At 44.7% G+C, this 20,946-nt stretch overlaps 1 protein-coding gene across 3 annotated transcripts in view; it reads left to right on the top strand.

The window, feature by feature from the left end:
• Window positions 1-20,946, top strand: part of RPGR (retinitis pigmentosa GTPase regulator) — a 430,193-nt gene that overhangs the window by 106,025 nt on the left and 303,222 nt on the right. For all 3 annotated transcript variants that reach the window (XM_078658267.1, XM_078658265.1, XM_078658264.1), the window contains exon 6: window positions 17,689-17,838. In XM_078658267.1, coding sequence (XP_078514393.1) covers window positions 17,689-17,838 — 150 coding nt within the window. The remainder of the gene's footprint in view (window positions 1-17,688; window positions 17,839-20,946) is intronic.

The following is a 20,946-nucleotide window of genomic DNA, read 5'->3' as shown; positions in this document are numbered from 1 at the left end:
CGCACGACATATGTACTCTATAACTGATGCTGACCCATCCTTGCTCGACACCCTACCCCTGTACCTATGGGCCAGAAACGACTCGGATGTAGGATGAATGATGATCGACCCTGTGCACATAACTGTTCGACCAGACGCAATACTCCCGAAACTCCCACAGTACCGGATATCGCCCGAAGGCGAGAAGGCATTGGTAGCGATTATTCAGTCCCTGGTAGATGCAGGAGTGGTAGAGGAAGTGGTTAGTAATGTCTGCAACAGCCCTATCCTACCCATTGTTAAGAAGCAAGGTGAGGGAGATGAGAAAGCGTACCGCTTCATCATCGACCTGCGAGAAGTCAACAAAGTGGTGGTGCCACAGTACCCCGTAGTCTCAGACATCACCACCATTCTGACCCTCATCCCGTCCACTGCCACCACCTTCACCGTTATTGATCTCAAGAATGCATTTTTCTCTATCCCCGTCCATCCAGACAGCCGTTATCTCTTCGGCTTCACCTTAAAAAACCGTTCGTACCGATTTTGTAGACCTCCCCAGGGCTACACTGAAAGTCCCAGCATTTACAGCCAGGCCCTCAAAAGACAGCTGGACGCCGTCCAGCTACCAGATGGAGTGGTGTTGATCCAATATGTCGATGATATCCTTTTGGCGGCCGACACCACTCCACTTGCAATCACGGCCACTATCCAACTCTTGCACTTTCTTGCGGAGAATGGCCACAAGGTCTCCAAAAAGAAACTGCAGTTCTGCCAGCCTCAAGTGACATACCTAGGCCATCTCCTGTCCAAAGAAGGGAGGAAACTTACGCCCGACCGAATCCAAACCATCCTAGACACCCCCATCCCAAAAACACAGAAGCAAGTCCGTTCATTGGTGGGCCTTACCTCTTTTTTGCCGACAATGGTTACCAAATTTCAGTCTCATTATAAAGCCCCTACTTTCCCTGTTGGCCAAAGATGTTCCCTTCCCACTTCCTTGGACCCCCGAATGCCAAGCGTCCTTTAAGGAGTTGCGGGATGCCCTTTGCTCGGCACCCGTCCTAGGAACACCAGATTACTCCAAGCCCTTCTCCCTCTTCACTCACGAAAGGGAGGGATGCGCATTGTCTGTTCTAACTCAGCTCATCGGCTCCAAACAACGCCCTTGTGCCTACTTCTCTGCCACTCTTGACCCAGTCGCCAGAGCTTTACCTGCCTGCCTTCGAGCAGTAGCCGCCGCTGCTGTCTCTATCCGTCAGAGTGAGGGAATTGTACTTTCGAACTCTCTCACGGTGTTAGTACCCCACGCAGTTGACACCCTTTTGAACCAGACCAAGACTCAACACCTGACTAGTGCACGACTGACGGGGTACGAATTGACTCTACTTGCACCCCACATCACTCTGAAGAGATGCACAACTTTGAATCCTGCTACACTGTTGCCCTTGCCTGAAAATGACCCCGATGTGCCCCCTATACACGACTGTGTGACCCTCACGGACGAACAGACCAGGAGTAGAATTGACCTCCGAGACTTTGCTTTTACAGACCCTGATGGAGAACTATGGGTAGACGGCTCTTGTATCAAACTCCCAGACGGCACCACTTCGGCTGCCTATGCGGTGACGACAGCCCAAACAGTAGTTGAAACAGCCCGCATCACGCAACGATCCGCACAGGCGGCAGAGCTAATTGCCCTCACACGAGCATGTATCATAGCAGCAGGAACCACGGCGAACATTTACACGGACAGCCAGTATGCCTTCGGGGTGGTTCATCATTTTGGGCTCTTGTGGAGGGAAAGGGGATTCCTGACGTCCCACGGCACGCCCATCCTTCACGGAGATCTAGTCTCGGCCCTGATTGAAGCAGTTCTCCTCCCCAAACGATTAGCAGTGATCAAATGCCAGGCACACAAGAAGGTGACGGACTTAGTTGGACAGGGAAACGCACTGGCCGACATCACTGCCCGAACCACAGCTGAGAATAGGACGACGACACGCATATATGTGACCAGGTCGCAAGCAGAAAAATGGACTGACGCTAGGGAAACGATTAGGGACATCCAGTCGGCCAGCACACACTCACGAACTGACTGAGTGGGCACGGGTGGGTCTAAAGGACGATGAAGGCTGCTGGCGGACAAAAGACACAAACAAATGGTTGCTGCCTGACTCATACTTGATTCCCATACTGACTATGGCACACTCCCCTGCACACATAGGTTCTGCCCCCATGATTGAACTCATTTCCAAAGTCTGGCACAACAACAAAATCCCCGACTCAGCCAAACGCCTGGTCCAGCAGTGCCTTATCTGCCTACAACACAACCCCGGGAAAGGAACTGTGGTACCCCGGGGAGGGTTTGGGATCCCGACCACCCCTTTGAGGTCCTCCAGATGGATTACATCCAGCTGGAGAGATGCCAAGGCTTGAAGTACGTATTAGTCATTGTATGCGCCTTCAGCAAATGGGTGGAAGCCTATCCAACCCGTGATAACACTGCCATGACTACTGCCAAAGTACTACTGAAAGAGTTTTTCCCTCGCTACGGCCTTTGTCGAATTTTATGGAGCGACAATGGCCCCCACTTCATAGCTGAAGTTATCCAACTAATCTTGAAGGGGCTGGGGGTAAGGCAGAGGTTTCATGCGGTCTTCCACCCCCAATCCGCTGGCCTAGTTGAGCGACACAATGCTACATTGAAACTGAAACTGTCAAAAATAGTGGCCACCACAGGACTTAAGTGGCCAGATGCCCTCCCACTGGCATTGCTATCGATGCGCTCCACTCCCACTAAGCACCACTTGACCCCCTACGAAGTTGTGTTTGGGCGGCCTATGAACCTCTGGACTGCCCCCAAACCGACCTCCATTCACGACGTCCCCGACGTCCTGCTGTCAGATTATTTATACAAATTAACTAAAACGTTGTCTGTCATTCATCAACCGGTGCAGCAGGCCATCCCCGATGCTTCCAGGGGTCCCGGTCACGATATCCAACCGGGAGATTATGTTTTAGTCCGGAATTTTCAACGGGCAAAGAGTCTGGAACCCCGGTGGACGGGCCCCTGGCAAGTACTGATCACCACTCGGACGGCTCTTCGAGTAGAGGGGAAAAGGCACTGGCTGTACGCACACCACTGCAAGAAGGTCTCCTCGACCCTGGCCACGACAGAAAACGTCGACACCCAAGAAGAGCTCCTGAACAAAGACCGGCCATCACTGAACTGCTATCCTGATACCGAGGCACTTGAACTTGCAAAATTCTCTGATCCCACTGTGCCATCCCGGGAAGGGTATTTCCTGCGTCAAAAAGGAGGGAGCTTCGGCTAAGTAGACCACGGACTAAGTTAAAATCTCAGAACGGTGGCCTAAAACAACCAAGGGTTACCCGGAGAGAAGCTAAACAAAGTCTGTGGTTCTGCCCACTACCGAGCACCTTGAAGATGATGGAAGCGCCAGATAAGAAGATGATGGAAGCGCCAGATAAGAAGATGATAGAAGCAACCGGAAATACCCACTACAGGAACCCAAAGACTGACAATTTGCACAAACCAAAGACAATCGCCTTCTTCATTCTCTTCCTCCTTTGCCTACTCCTCATGACTTCCTTCTGGATCTTGGAGGAAAGCACACCCGCTCATCAGATATTGCCGACCACTGCACAGCCAACCACCATGAAAGAGCATCACCTGATCTCCCTTTCGCCTCAGCTCCGAGAAAGGCGTAAGGAGTTCTGGAACAATTGCTTCGTGCAATTATTGCACCAGCACAACCTTGCTGCAAATGCCACGAACTGCTGGGTCTGCGGGTTGCTCCCGCATGCCACTGGACACTCCATCCCCTTCATCCCTTCTCCTTTCTCAGTCCACGGCTCCTGCCTCGCCGGTTGATCCTCTTGCAGGAAAGCCACAAGGACAACGCCGCTTCTGGTCAAACAGTGTCACACTTCTACTATGGGTTCTGGCTGAACAAAACAGGAAGGACGTCTGCCCCCTTTTGTCCTGTGACCTCAGGTTCCGCCTTCCATATGAACATCCCTGCCAAAGAACGAGTTGAAATGCAAGTGCTCCACAATCCAGCTAGACCCACCTTCTCCTACCTACGGAAGCGAACGGCTGCCACTCTGACTGTGGCCCTGTCTGTTATCAATGTCACAGGTCTCGTGTGCCTCGAAGGCCAGGGAACACAGCTGGTGGGCCACAGTTCCTGCCACATCACCAGAACATTGGTCTCAGTTGATCCCCCCTCCTTTGTTGCTTCTCCGAATATGTACTTTGTTTGTGGCATCAAAGCTTACACTTGGCTCCCGAAAGGTTGGAGGGGTACGTGCTACATCACCTTCATTCTTCCCCCACGTATGTGGCCCCAGCCTACCATCACCGGCAAAAGCGCGCCGGAGACATTGGACAAGCCGACTCCACCGGAGCACAGTTCCTGGATGCGGTGAAGGGACTTGTTCCTCTGTGGGGCCCAATGGCAAATAGCCGCGCTATCCGACACCTGACTCAGGCAGTAGAAACAACCATTAACATCACGGCTGGCATCCTCGCTAACAACACGGCTGAGCTTCAGGCAGTCCGCCTGGTGGCTCTTCAAAACCGCCTTGTTCTGGATGTGGTTCTGGCCGACCGTGGAGGAGCATGCCGCATCATCGGCTCCAGCTGTTGCACCTACGTGCCAGATAACTCGCCTTCAGTCTACAAAGCAATCGAACACCTCCACAGACTATCCTCAGAGGTTCACCAGGAGCAAGAAGGATGGTCGCTTGGAAGCTGGTTTTGGGACACTTTGAAGGACTGGGGATGGAGGTTGTTTACATTTATACTGATACCAGTCGTGGTACTGTGTGGGTGTTGCTTAGGTATTCAATGTTTGCCACCTTTGTGTTCACTCATTTCTAACTGTATGTGCCCTAAGACTTTGGACTTTAGAACTGAGCACATGAGTCCCCTATATGAGATAGAAATACGTGGTCTTATGGGGATAGATCCGAATTGACAAGCTGGCGAGACATGTTAAAAGGGAGGACTGTGGAATTTTAATTCGTGAACTGAACATCATCTGCGCCATCTTGCCCATTCCTCAGACTCACGTATGGACATACACGACAGCCATTTTAGGTACCATGGTCTCCCTGTTCACGATTGATCATCAGCGCACTTCCCTGACCCTGCAAGCATCCCCCATGCACCCTGGCTGCCCCCGCTCTCACATGCACAAGTCATGAACCCCCCTTCCGCATGACTCTGTCTCTGGGAATCACACCCCGCGCCTGACCAACACCTCCTTTCCTTCCATGAATACCCCTCTTTTGATAAACCCTTCCTCTACGCTCGATTGTCCACACCGATCCTTCCTTTCATGAATATCTCTCCTTTGATGACCCCTTCCTCTGAGCCCGATTGTCTGCACGGACCGCTGGTCATCCCTTAGCCTGAGGATACAGTTTATTGCCCACTACTGTATGCACTCGCCCCTCTTCAAAGGAGCTACTATTGATCATGACCTCCCCACCCCCTGAGATTCGATCAGGCGCACACATTCCAAAGGAATCGGCGGAACACTCAGCTGCGTGATAGCCCCCTCCTATTGTATGGGGGGTGAGGACCTCTACTGTAGCCACGTGTTGGAATGAGCCGGAACTGGGGGGTACCGGGGATGTCTTTTTCCATTACTTCACAATGTCTTTATTGTAATAAAGAGCGGTCACATGTCGTAAACCAGTGTATAAAAGGCCAGGCCTCAGAGAGGCTGTTAGAGAGCACCTCGAGACGATACCTTGTTGTCCGATCTGATGTGTTCTGCTCCGTCGGAATAAACTTGTTTCCTGTCTTCCTGTCTCCAGCGCCTGCCTCTTTATTTGATAAACTTCGTATGGTATTAGAGGCGTTTAACGCCGGGCAAAATTACTTAAGAAACATCGACTAAAATCGCCTGACCATTTTTCTGATTTTCCTCAAATGTGGCAGCCTTTTCCCTTGATGATGTGAGTAGATATCAATCAAAAGGCTTATTTTAAGCTTATGCTTTTCAGAGGGGTAACCAATCTGATTTATTTGACCATGTTTCTTCACCTGTTTAATATGGGATGTAGAATGCACTTTTATCTGGCCTTAATCATATGAGCTACTCAAAAGGGCTGAATGGGTTTTCTGCTTTTGCTCAGGCTAATAATGCACCTGAATTATAAGGGAAATTCATGTGACTGCTATCAGTGGCAAAATAAATATGAGATATAGTAAGTATTTTATTCTGTAACAGGTATATGAGTAGATACCACTTGAAATGTTCATTTAGTATTCCCGCATTTAGTGGTGGTAACGCATCTGAACTATTCCGCCTTAACTATTGAATGGGGGAATATGGGATTTACTGAATATATTTATCCTGCAGTGTCTGACTATAGGGAGATGTTCCCCTTCAATCCCTGGGTTAATAAACTACCTAAAATACGCAGGGTCAACTTTCTTGAACGGGCTGCATGTTTTCTCCTCCACATGTTTTTTCCACATTTGTGTGCAGTGCCTCATTCTTTGAGGTTATTCAAATAAATGTGCTTATACAAATAACTATGTATTTCTTTGTTTTATCTACATAAAATCCCATAGGAAAGTTTCAAGAGTTTAATTTTGTTTGTCTTTGTCCACAAACATGACTGACTTATAGGGACATGACCTAATGTAGGGATGAAAAGTCCTGATGAAGGCCGCTGACCAATGTTGGGCACTAGAAACAAGCTGACAACATATCGACTAAATAATAAATGAGGATAGTGGGTTACAAAACTAACCCCTTACCATCCCATAGAGTTTTTTTATTTTAACCTTGTCAGGGCAGCCAAGAATAAATGTACTGTGTGTCTTTTGGCTTGGGCAGTTTTAGCTATTAGCATTCTTTAAACATTCTAATTTCAAGTTATAATATCCAGAGCGCCATCTGGGTAACTGAGCCCATGCAAACTGAAGAATGTGTCTAGGATGTGGGAAAAGCTTGATAATGTAGCATGTACAAGATGTGGGTGAGGGCTTCTTTTCCTAAAAAGAGAGATCTCCTTTCTATCATTGTAGTAGAGAATCCAATGCTACATGGTGCTCACTATACCAGTTGTGGGATGTATGTTTTATAAAGGAGGAAGGAACTGTGAACGTTGTGACCCCCCTCTCCCAGCTGTTGGGTTGTAGTACATATCAGACTTCATGTTACTTTTTATTGGTAAACAAACAATATTTAGTAAGTGTGGATATTTTAGTTCCCCCTCTGCTTAAGATTGCTATCGCAAACTACTTGGAGAAGGAAAACATCTATAATTACGTAGCAGGCCAGATTACATTGTATTGTATTGTATTGTATTTTTTTGGTATAGCGCTTACTACCCATGACAAGGCGTCAAATCGCTTCTTCATCGAATAGCACACTACTCTGTAACCCATAAAGGATTATTGCTGAATTTGTATAGTGAAATATGAAAGTAATTTGAGTTGTGGATACGTTAGTGAGTTATTTGGATTGAGAAGGATAGTGGAGGAATAGAAGAGAAAAAACGTTTTTCATTTATATAGCATTTGCTACCCCTGATGCAGTGTTAAAGCGCTTTTTTGGTGAGTAGCACACTACTCTGGAACCCATAAAGGATTAGTGTTGAATTAGTATAGTGAAATATGAAAGTAACTTAGAGTGGTGGATATGTTTTTTATTTGGATTTTAGAAGGATAGTAAAGGGATAGGAGAGGGGAAAAGGTTTGCATTTAGATAGCGCTTGCTACCCCTGATGCGGTGCTAATGCTCTTTTTCGGTGAGTTGCACACTACTCTGGTACCTATAAAGGATTAGTGGTGAATTAATATAGTGAAAAATGAAAGTAATTTGTGTTGTGCATATTTTAGTCAGTTATTGGATTGAGAAGGATAGTGGAGGGATAGAAGAGGGAAAAAAGGTTTGTATTTATATAGCGTTTGGTACCCCTGATAAGGTCTTAAAGCGCTTTTTCGGCTTGTAACAAACTTTTAATTACCCTATGGGGTCTTCTTTTAGACTTCTTTGCTCAAGAAGCTAGAGATCTAACATGCCTCAGGATACGTTGAGTTTACCAAATCCTCTCAATTGAAGGATTCAACTCCTATACGGGCGATAATATAAAATTGATGCGGTTTTGATGGTTTCGGTATGATTGGTAGAAGGTCATGGTATTGGATGGAATATCTTGATGTTGAAGCACATTAAATGTTGCGGTAATGTTGAGAGATTATGGGTTGATGGTTATTTGCCTTTGAAATATGCACAAAAAAATTTATCGAACCACAAATATATGCTTTTTTTCTGTTTACTGACATCAGCCCAATACTATTGGCCCGTATTTAACTTTTATGGGCAAAAAACAATTTTTTTCTGTTTGGAAAAAAAACCGGTTTCATTAGTAAAGGTTAAAAAATGAATAGTAAAATAAAACAAGCATGAACAGATGAAACACGTGTGACTTGTATGCTGAATATATGCCTCAAATATACCCGTTTGGCCACAGTTTCACCGTGAGAAAGGTATAATATGACGTTCATGGCACAGTGTGTAACCATCCACGATATGTGAGCGCCCTGTATAGGTGATGGATCACCTATGTAATACACTACTAAATCCGCCTGTAGCAAGACACTAAAAATGAATAAATGGTAATGTGTACTTTAACACAAAAATACTTGGACCTGGGTGACATTAACAACTTCTCAGCTTTCTCTCTTGTAGTTTATTTTGACTTCAGATCTACATGATGAAATTATTGCACCTAGGTATCAAATCCCTCTCTATCTCTTTCAGCTTACCTGATCTATTAACTTATTTATCGGTTGTAAGACGTATAGTAGATAAACAGCAGTTTTGCACACAGGTCCAGTCTTTATAATCACTTCACACTGATTGCATGGTACCCACGAAAGAGGATTGTTTGTTTGTCGCTTTCAATAGGAGAGCCACATATACCGGTGTATCTGAGAATATTAACCAGCAAATGAAGCTGAAATCCTTTTCTCTTACTGTAGTCAACAGTCATTTCCACTAGATGTCACTGTAGTTGCATTTGTAGCATTCTTATTATGAGCCACTTTTTTCCTAATCTGCCGCAACAGATGTCTTGCTTGCTTCTTTATTTGAGTTACGGTTTATAGAATGGGCGTTGATTAGCACATACTGTCACGTGCTCAGTTTTACTCAGTTTTTCACAACATGAGAATTGTCACGGATATAGAAGCAGCTCACTCTATTATGCCGCCTTTATTCTCGGCAGTATGCTCTCACTCCTTAGCTGGTTGGTGCACCAGGGCCTGGCAGGCCTTTCATGCCATGGGCAATTTCCCCGTTGGGCTGGGGCACTCAGAGGCTGTTTTGGGGGAAGGGGAGTAGCAGGCACAGGGAGGCTTAGAGAGAGAGGCAGTGAGGGAAAAGGTAGCGAGGAAGGGACGATGGATGGATGGATGGATAGATGGATGGGTGGATGGAACGAACGAACTGACTAACAAATGGGGAGAAACAGAGATAGAGAAATTGATAAAGAAGTAATTAGGGGAAAAGTACTATTTAGAGTGCAATGGGGCAGAATAGAGACTTGGGGAGAGTGGAGAGATACAGAGGAGAGTGATAAAGGTTGAAGGGATACAGGGAACAATGGAGAGAATAGAGTGACTGATGTGGGAACAGGGAGGTGCAGAATATAGAACATGGAAGAATCGAGAGAGGCAAGTAAGGGGAAAAGGGGAGAGTGGGGAGATACAGGGAGAAATTAAAAGCTACGGGAGAGAGATGAAGTATGTAGAGAAATTAGGTGTGAAGTGAAGAGATGGAAAAAAGCTGAGAAAACCCAACTAAAAAGAGGATGGATTGGTAAGAGGGGACAAAGTGCAGAGATGCACAAGGAAAAGCGAAGTGGGTGTGAAAGGAAAGTAACATGACGCAGAAGAAGAGAGAGCTGTGAAGACAAGAGATCCACAATGAATGATGTAGTGATACGAGGAGACTGAAATAATGTAAATAAGTGCCCAGTGATCCAGGAGAAAGAGGAGAGAGGGTAAGGTGCAAAGTAACACATTACAGGGGAGAGTGAGGGAAAGTAAGGCAAAGTGAAGAAAAGGGATGGGCAACGAAAGGGACTAGAGTGATGCAGGGCAAAAAAAATGCAGATGGGGACTACATACGGTACAGAATGAAAACGCCTGTTGGAAGGAGAGAGGGGGGAAGGGAAAATATAGATGAATAGAGAGGAAGAGTGAAATAGGACGAGAGTGCATGTGTATAAGAATACGTGTAGGGATAAGGGAAGAATATGGAAGAGTAGGGGGAAGTGAAGAGGTACATGGGGCAGGAGGATAGTGAAAGGGACAAGAGACATGCAAGAGCATGGGGAGAGAAGGAAAGTAGGAGGTACAGTAGAAAATGCAATGATCTAAGGAGAATGGATATACTAATGGAAAGGTGGGCAGATATAAGCGGAAAGTGGAAGGTAGCCTGACACAGAGGAAAAAAGATGGAGGGGTTGGGGATATTCTGGTAATGACACAGGGATAGATGGGAGTGAGTATAGCTGTCATTAGTGCAGCTGAATCAGTGCTACCAGGGTCCAGGGCTTTGAAGCGGGCTCACTGCTCCTTGGTTGTGGCTAGTTGTTACTACCTAATCAGTTGGAGTGGGAGTCCGTTGTTCATACTTGCATTGGAGCCCAAGCACCCTTGAATAAATGAATGAAAATATGTGTATATAGCGCACCTCCACTCCTAGGAGTAGCCCGGTCCTAAAATGCTAACAGAAGTTGCAGACAGTTATACAGCAGGCCACCATCCCCGTTATTTTAGCTATTCCCAATGGGTTGAAAATTGTGACCTACCTCTTGAATATTAACAAGGCAGATCTAGTTGCGACCCCCTGTGGATCGCAAACAGTATAAAACACACTGTAGTACAGTGATACTCAAAGTACGGCCCGGGGGGCGCATGTGGCCCTCCTGACCTTTACATGCTGCCTCCTGAGCAGCAGCAGCACTGGGCTGCTATTTACTTAACTCAGCACTAACATAAAACATTTTTTAGAAATATACAGCAAGCACTTATTACAAGTTTAATTAAAGTTAAACAAAAGGAAGTAACTAGACCCTTAACTTTAGGAACAACTTAATTTTTAAAGACAGCAAACATGTAAAAATACTGTATTCTTTTCAAAATCCAAAAAGTGTATTTCATTGACTTGTAGAACAATTTCACCTTAGTAAATCAAATTATAGAAGTGCCTGCAGAAGTATTTTTTTAAAGTGTTGTTTTTCGAACATGAGTTTAGAAACGTTTAATGTTTTCCATCCACCCACCCACACCACCCCCCACCCCCAACCTGACAACAATGCCATTAGTGATTACATCGAAGCACAGCAGATGGTTTTGTACTGCGTGCATCCTGAAGTCATGTATTTCAGGGTCCTCTTATATGGGACAATGAAGAAAAAGGAGGGAAATTGAACAATTGCCCAGGGTCACACAATTTGGTCAAGCGGAGAAGCCGGGATTCATCCCAAGTTTTCTGGTTTCACATTGCGCAATTGAGTTCAGTCAGTAGATATACATGCTTTGCTTCCCCTATACCCACTTTACACCCCCTCCCCCTCTGGCATCATTGCGGTCCTCGGTTCACCAGAGACCAAACTTTGCGGTACCTGTGAAAATGTTTGTGAGTACCCATGCTGTAGTACATAGCTGTTTGTGATTACCTAATAGCAGATCGAAAAAGGTAGCTATTAGGTCATTGCAAACGCAAACTTATGTACATCTGGCCCTAGATGTAGTACCCTGAATTTATTCCCCACTCCCACAGCTGCTGCATTCCTTAGTTCCCAGAAGCTTGCCTAAGGAACAATCTTTCGTGTGAACAGGGACAAAGCGAGGCACTGCGTTTACCATGGCTAGTACTCCCTGTCAGTGGGGGATCCTCCGCTAAAGCGGAGGAGCGTCGCCATACTTCCAGGAGTAGCAAAGAAAGAAAAAAAGAAAATGATAATAATGGAATTTTATTAGCATTTCATTTTTTCCTCCCGCTGCGGCAGTGCGTGAGGGGGCGGGGCAGAGCTGCAGCAGAGGAGTGGTAGAACACTCCTGTGTGCAGTGACTGTTTGGTCAGCCCTCTCGGGCCGCCCAAAACAGTCATGCGCACTCCCCTGTTCTCCATGCATTACAGCCTGCATGGAGAACATGCCCACCACTACAACCCCTGGCTGAGCGCCATATCATGGCGCTCCGACCAATCACAATGCTCCATTGGAGCGTTGTGATTGGCTTAAGGGTGGGAGCCTGGCTGCCTGCTTCCTGTTCCAACCTGGAGTCAGACACAGGCGAGCAGGAGAGAAGACTCAGGACCCGAAGGCGGCAAGCTATGTTTTATTTTATAATTGTTTTTTTAAAGCAGCCCGTGACCCTCCTCCCATTACCCCACGCCCGCGAGCCGTGCCAGCCACCCCAGCCACCCCTGCTTCCTGTGCTCACTATTGGCATTAAAAATTGGTCCTTGAAACAGGTTTTTACCTCTGTTCCTCACTTGACAGAAAGAAAAAAAATAACTAACGTGTACCAGCAGTGCACTGGTTAATGAGTTAGGAAACGCATCTGGCAAATGTGTATCTTATTATAGAACAACTCCGGGCAAATTTACGACATCTGCGAAAAATGCATCTTTTTATCTATAGCCAGGCTTCTGTTGTGTTTATTTTCACAGCTCCTGCGCTTCCTCTCATTTGCTCCTTGAAGAAGGAGCAGCTGCTGGGCTGTGTTGTGTTGTGGCATGTCTGCACAGTGTAGCGTGCCGACATTTCTGCCACGTACCTTACTCTGCTCATGAGCTTTTATTCAATGGTCTACCACGAACGTCATAGTCCCTAATGCAAGAAAGTAAAGTGATCTCCCCTCACCTAGGGGCTTATTTACAAACCCCTTGCACTGCTGGTGCGTCACTTTTTTTGATGCACTGACGGCGCAATGGGCTTGCCCATATTTACAAGGCCACATAAAGTCACACACAGCTTTGTAAATATGGGTCCTTTTCAAGCATTACTCTGCATGAAAGAAGCGTTCCATGGGGGTTCCCACGCAACATCCATGGAACTTGACGCATTCCCAGATTTACAAGTTTTTGTAAAAGTGGGGATGGGTCAGAATCCTACGCCTCCAAAGGGGAGGCGTAGGATGACACAAGGAGGAGAAATACTTTTATTTCTTCCTAGTTTTTTTCCCTCTTTCTATACGTGCTGCATTTTGCAGCACGTATAGAAAGAGGAAAATGCCATTCATTCTTGTTTTTGTGCAGGAAGGTGTCCCTTGCTGCAGAAAAACAATCATCTCTGCAGCGCCGACACCCTTGCAAAATGACACCGGGCACCCTTGCAAGATGACGCAAGTGTGCCTGCACTGGTGCATGGACGCCAACTGTGCGCAAGCGCAGGGGAAAACACAGGGATGTGTCATATTGTTGTTAATACGACGCATCCCTGAGCTTCTAAAATGACGCAGCATGGCGCAGCTAAATGGCTTACTGCACAGTGCTGCATCATTTTCTCGTAGGTGAAGTCCCTAGGTTGGTATTGAAAAACATCCATAGTTTGAGTGACACCACTGTGCGGTGGTACCACTGCACCTATGCACCATTGAACATTTCTCGTCTTCTCCAGCTCTCCCCTTTCGACTAGCCTGCTTCCTAGAGCTCTCTAAACATTGCATACCCCATACAAGTGAGTCTTTTTGTCCCGTCTCTGCCTCCGTTCCAATTTAAAGAGGACTCTTTCACTGAGCACAGAGGGATTCAGACTCAGAGTGGGCTTACTGGGGCACAGTATAACTGTAGTGCAAGTTCTGTGGGTTGCGGTGTTGTTATGGCTTGCAGCTCGAGTGCAGTGGGAATCCAGTTGCATTAGCATGTAGTGCAGTAGAGCCGGCTTGGTGCTGTGCGTACAGTGGAGTGCCCTGTGAGTGCAAATGCTTGAGTACTGTGGAGTCCCTAAATGCAGCAGGGACTGGTGATCAGTAAGTGCCAAATGTGTAGATTAGAGTTCCTAGGGGTTCAGTTGGCATGGTAAGCGCACTGTGGTCAGTGGGGGTGCAGTAAGGTGCACCGCTGTGAATACTGTGGGATCCCATACGAGTTCGGTGGAGTTCGGTGGAGTGCACAGAGTGCAATATAAATCATTTAGGAGTTTGCTCCATGTTCTGACGTAGCAGTGAAATGTCCCCTGTATCTACTGTGTAAGTATCCCAGATGTAGCACCGACTTCCATAGAAGTTAGCTTCCAACTGATTTACCTCTGAAACTTTTAAAATGATTTGCAAGCATTCTTGATTTCCTTAAGTTTTCATTTCATTTACCAAGTGAACAGGAGAGACGTATGCGAGTAAAGACTCCAAGGAGTTCTTAGACTTCTTAAACCTAAAATGTACCACGTAAAGTGTTTATTACTAATGCCCAAAAAAAACTTTTGCTTGCTGATATCAGCTTTTCTTTGCTAAGTCAGAATCAACCTCTGTGAATTTGTCCAACCCAGAATTGTACTTCAGATATGAAGCCTTTCCCTTAGTTACTTAGTTAACTTCGTGCGAAAAAGTCCTACATAAGGTTGTTAGTTCACCTCCCTCATAGAGACGACCCCCGCCCACATTTTCTCAACCACTGAAACTGTAGATGAAGCTAACCATGGCATTTACGTGTGTTATGACGCCATGAAAGGATCATTCTTCCCACTTGTTTAGCCGTGCAGGGTTTACTTATGTTTCTTCTCCTCACTGGTGAGTGTGATGAGAATCCAGCATAGGCAAACTACTTCTTCCAGCTTTGTTACTTATAATTTGAATGATGAACAAAGAGGGTTTTCCAGGAAAACCTGGTGGTAACATTGTTTATTTCGCTGTGTGGGCATATTGTCTATAGTCTTGGTAAAGATGTCCAAGACTCAACCTGGAAAATGTAGTTTTAGGTCTCACCTACAGAAAGCTTTACCTTTCCGTTGGCAAACAGAGCTGTTATATCCACTATAGAGTAAGGGCCTGATTTAGAGTTTGGCGGATGGGATATGTCACGGATAGCCCTTCCACTGTATCAAAATAGCATTATATCCTGCAAAACTTGTAATATAGCAGACTAGGTGGCTGTCACATTTGTGATGGAGTGTCCATCCACCAAACTCTAAATCAGGCACTTAGAGTACGCTTTGTGTACACTCCTTGCTCATGATGTGATGGATTTCGTCTCCATCTCAGTTCTCTTCTACAGATTCTTTGCCATTCCTCCCTGTTTTTGTGTATGTGTCCCTCCAAGGGGCATTTTGGTTTCAACGTGTTTGGACAGGATGAAATGTATTCGTCTAATTTTGATGTCCAAGCCTTGCATTGTAATGCACAAGGGACTGTTTTCTCTGCTTCTGTGTTTCTTTATACTCCCCCTCCTCTCCTTTGAGACGACTCCTCCCTTCATAAATGATTAAGTCCCTAAGGCTTGTTTTCCCCCCACATCCCCTTCACCTTGTCACCGTCAACTGCAGTAGTGTTGTAGGGCAACCATCTTTAAATGGTTTAAAATTGATTTCAAGATTGCCGTCCTTTGGTGTCTTTGTACAGAATCTATATTAGATTACTTTTTCTTCTGTTTTTAGAAAAAATACTTGTCGAAAAACAATTACAAGATTGCCACGCACAGCATACATCTTGAAATGGTTTTACCTTTGTTTTAAGAAAAAATATTCAGTTTTCTAAGCAAATCACTGCTCTAGCCATCTTTGACTCTTGTTTCTTAAAACAAATGAAAAACCATTCCAAGAGAGTTGTCACCCACATTTACACATGCAGAGCAGCCATCTGAGGGGCATGGGGAGACATAAGCAATTTCAAAGCCAGTTGGTGTCATGGGTGGGACCTATTGAGTTTGCCAATAGGAACATAATTTAATCCATAACTTTGTGCTTTTTTATGTATTTTCTATCACACTGTAATCACAAAGTCACCCTATCTGCCCTTTCGTCCATTGTTTTCATTTACATTTTCTTTCAACTTGCAAACTCTTACTGACACTTAGGGGCCTATAACGAGCCCGGTGGTTCCTGGACCGCCAGATGTGTGGTGGCACGGCGGTAGCGGTTTTGCGACTGCCCCATTACGATCCTAGTGGTCGTGCCGACCTGAGACTGCCGACTCCACCAGGGAACCGATGTTCCCTGGCCGTGGTACGGTGGTTCAGAAGCACCTTTATGCTTGGCGGGTCCTCAACGGTCCCGCCAATCATATTACGACTGTCATCACTGCCACTGTTTTTATGGAGGTCTTTCCAAAGAAAGGGGGCACTACAGGGCCCCCTTGTGCATCAGGACTTGTGGATTCACACATAGGTATACAACATGTGCCCTCCTGTGTTCATGCACAGAGGTTCCACCATGGCATGGACTTTTCAGTCCATGCAGTGCTGGAACTTCCTTTGAAGTTCCCATTGTGACGCTTATTTTATAGGCACCGCTGTGGGATCGCCAAAGGAAAAGCCCTCCAATTACTTAAAAAGTCATAATAGGGCGGTCGGTCTCCACACGGGTTTAGCGGTGCAGCGGTCCCGCCGCCGCAGCATCCAACTCGTAATAGGGCCCTAAGTGTGCCATATGGATCGTACAAGTTCACAGATATAAGGAATGGACAGTTTAAACACATTATTGTATAAAGATGGACAGCAGTGGACGCTGCTGCCTTGTTTAACTAATTCTCCTGCATTCGTCTCTGATGCACATATATATATATTCACTGAAGAAAACAAATGTTAAAGTAGAGCTACGTATGTAAGGTAGTAAGATTTTGAATAATGTTTAAAATAACATAGAAATTCACTGAAAAAGCACTAACATTGAAAAAACATAAAAGCAGGGAAATTTCCCAGCTATACGCAACTGACATTTGTATAACTTGTTGCATTTAAGACCTGTTGATGAACCGTATACTGAAGTTTTTGGGTAATTTGTGTTTGCTGCCGTTTCAAAAACTAAGAAGTAATAAAATATTTTTGCAAGAGTATAATTTAATTCTCCAGAAAATGTGCAATACAACGAAATAAGTTTCTTAAAAACGAGTGCATTTGGTTTTTATGTCTTTGTGGGAAATGTGGTCAGAGGAAATGTGTCTCATTGATGAGTGCCAGAGACTGTGCATCAATAAGTAGTTGCAGCTTCTCAAGTCGAAATGATGTGAGCTATTGTTATGTGTTCTGGAGTGTTCATTAAGGGAACAGGAGCACTACATTTATGTCAAACAATTACTGGTTTCCTGGGATTTGAATTAAGATCTGTCTTGTGATCAGGAATGTAAAATGTTTCTTTGACACTTGCAAGTATGCCGTTTTTGGAATAAGATGCATATGGATATCGCCAAATCGACCGCAGGCTACCATTATTTTCCTCCCTATTTATTAATTTCTTCCCCGTTTAGTCTTTAATCAATTTAATTTTCTGAGATGTTTGCTGAATTTCTATGATTTATAACTGTGAGAGATCACAACTATACAGCGCTCCGAAGGCATGGAATCTGCAGCAGGCTGGTTCTGTTGGGAGGATATAAAAGGGAAGCTTAGCAAATGCTGAAGTCCTTGCATGATACCATTATTATAAAGAGCCTCAAATTTTAGGCTGAACAGCACAGGATCTTACCTACAAACCTCTTGTATTTTTTTTCAGTGGATGGTAAACTTTTTATGTGGGGCGACAATTCGGAAGGCCAGATTGGTCAAGCGAATGAAGCTAATGCCAGTGCACCTCGTCAAGTAGATGTGAAAAAGCCAATTTCTTGGGTCTCTTGCGGCTATTACCACTCCGCCTTGGTGACAAGTAAGAAAATAAATGCTAGCATATGATTTGTTATTTTGTTGTCATTGTTTCTTCGTAAACAATACACTAAATATGTCCTTCCAAGAAAGTTTTCCACTTGCTAAGTTTAGTTGTATGTGTGTGTGTTGCTGACACACTCTTGCTTCTAGACAAGTATATATGAACTTCTGTATGTTAGATACAAAACGTTTGATTGCAAACTTCCAAGGTACTCCAGCAATGGCACTTCTTTGTGGCTGTTTTGTTACATTGGCGAAAAATAATTAGGAAGCGTTGGAGTGTTGAGTATATATTTAGAGCACATACTTTTTATTGGCATTTTCATGATACTTGCAGCAAATGTAAATCAGCAGCCTGCACCTGACGACTCAATATCTATGATTCAAATTCAATAAGTTGCAAACTTGAAAGGCAGGACTCGGATTAGAAGTGATATCCCAAGGTTTTGGGGAGTGCAGCAAAACAGTCTTTTTTGCTGCACTCCCCAAAACCTTGGGATATCACTTCTAATTTCACCTTTCAACCAATAATCTCATTGTGGCCTGTTTGGCCATAATTACGTCTAGAAAAACCTAAATTCTCTCAAAGAAGCTCAAGAGGGCAAGTTAATGTTTTGGAGCGTATGTAAAACATCCCCTTCTGCTGTTAATTTCAGACATTTTTTCAGATTTTTGTCATAATGAAATGTGATAAAACGCTCTCACTTGACAGGTCTCAACCATTGGCATTTTTCCGAGTCTATCTGGCATAATTTTTTTTCCGAGTCTCTCCATCAATTCTCTTTGCGCTTATTGGGACCCGGCCTGGAACACCCGTTTGCTTGTTCTGGCCTCCATTATTTGTCTAACCCCCTCCAAACAAAAATGTGTACAGCCCCCATGACCTATAAACTGTACTATTCATTCCCACTTAATCCTGAATTTTAAGCATTAACATATTTTGACTTGCCCATAAAAATCTGATAACTGCCTATTTAAGCCATAACATTTTAGGGATTAATGGCAGTTGAAGTGCTCCTTTCAAACCGTAGTGCATCTACTGTACAACCTCCCTTCACCCATATAAGGTTATAACCCGACGCACGCAGTTTCTTAATATGTGGAGCCGCCCTTACCGTGGAATTAACATTGAATATGTACCTCAGCTCAGTCAGAAACCTACATTGTGCAGGAGGCTAAAGTCTTTGAAAGATGTGAAACGTTAACACTGGTACTAAGAGCACTCGTCGGGTTAGTTAATTGCTTTATTCATGGCCTCGCAGTCTGCTATCTCTGGACCCCCTCCTTATCTGGCTTGGGGCACCTGGGTTCAGAGTTGTAAAGGACTTGCAGTTCACTTATGTACCTTGACAATGTGCCTTGACAATATCACAGCCACCAAGAAATCAGTCTCCCATAAAAGAAATGTTAATCACGAATGCTCAATGGCTCAAAGGTTTATACATTAGCTGAGCCAGATCTAGCACCTACAAACAACTCGTTATGAGGGAGTGACTGAGCTTGAAACTTTTGTCTCCACTCCTGTTTCTGAAGAATTTTTTTTTTTTTTAATGCAGAAGGGTTTTCAATAGCATCTGCAAATGGAAGCGTTCCGCATGTGGTTCATGGTATTTCCCCAAAGGAGAGTGTTTTTCATCAGGGTACAGTAAAATCTCTAATACCACAGGCTCAATCTCACAGCATCACAAATATTTTAATGAGGTGTCATGCCATGCTAGTGTTGTGTACCTGTACTGGTTGAATGAGTTTTATGGATGCATGCAAAGAGATTTTCTTGGATCGTTGTGTTATTCAATTTTTCATACAATATTTATGCATCTATTTTTGCAAGTAAACAAATGTGTAAGCCTTTGTGAAGACATATTTCATAGACTCAGAAGATTGTTGGGTGATGGGTTTGACTAATGTCTTCTTTATGAGAATACCAGTTATTTCTCCGTCCCCTCCCAACCCTCTTGTAAATACTGTTTGACAGGGTCCCAGAAGTTCTGGAAACTCATTTACCAGCCCCGTCACTATTAATGTGCCATTTGTAATGAGGACCTAAGTCTCTAATTTTGGGGGAGTGTCCATCTGCATATCGGCGAGAGGTAGTCGTCCCAACTGGATTGGAGTGGGGTATGGGGTTCTTGCATGGCAGCACAGTGGTCAGTGTTAAGGTCCCATCCCCAACCTTCTTGAACGCTACACCCTCTTATTATCAGCCTCAATGCACCTTCCCTCTTTTTTTAAATTTCTACAGGAAATCTCTTACTCCCCACTACTATCCCAGTATTAACTGTCCTCATGCCTTCCATGTCACAGATGGAAGCTGTCCCCTTTATCATCCTACGTGTATCCAGCAAAAAGTTTCAATGACCAACCTTCATGCAAACTCCAACTTTTCAGTAATGGCTATGTGAATGCTCAGTCCTTAGTTGTATCTAATATCTACAGCTGACGCTCATGGGATTTCTCCACTTCTTTACTGTAACCATCCAATCAAGTGTCAATGACTGTGTTCCCTACTCACCTGGTATCAATCATTTTCTTACTAGCTTTAAATAAATATATTTATTGCGTTAAAATAATTAGCATGACCTGCATATAAGAATAGTTCTTAGATTATTGTCAACCTAATAGTGTATACTCGGCCCAGTGGTGATGCTAAGTTATACTTGTTGCAAGAATAAGACCCAAATTTGCTGAGTATGGCAAGATGAAGATTGGAAGAGAAAGTGACTATGGTCACACAGAGAAAGTTGGGTGCTGTAGCACATTGTGGACATTAAGGAATCATTTTTATGTTTCTTTTAGTTTTTCATCAGATATTTCAAATGATTATGTACAGCAGAATGGCTGGCTCTGAAGAAGCAACACAAAAAGATGATGGACGGAATGCTGAACATTGTCAAACATTCACCCCCAGCCACAGATCTGAGTTAAATCCATTGTTTTTTATTCACCATGCCACCACAGTTTGGGCCCTGCCATATGCAAATCAGTCTTGCCCCTGCTCCCCATGGGAACAGTCCCGCCTGAACTGCCAGGCCTGGTCCTCCCTGGTCGGAAAGCAAGTATCCTGGGCGGTTTCTGGGGTATCACACCTCATCACCCAGGCTAGCTTGAA

Source organism: Lissotriton helveticus, chromosome 8, assembly GCF_964261635.1.
Source record: "Lissotriton helveticus chromosome 8, aLisHel1.1, whole genome shotgun sequence".
Taxonomy (NCBI): Eukaryota; Metazoa; Chordata; class Amphibia; order Caudata; family Salamandridae; genus Lissotriton; species Lissotriton helveticus.
This window is presented reverse-complemented; position numbering and strand designations above follow the sequence as displayed.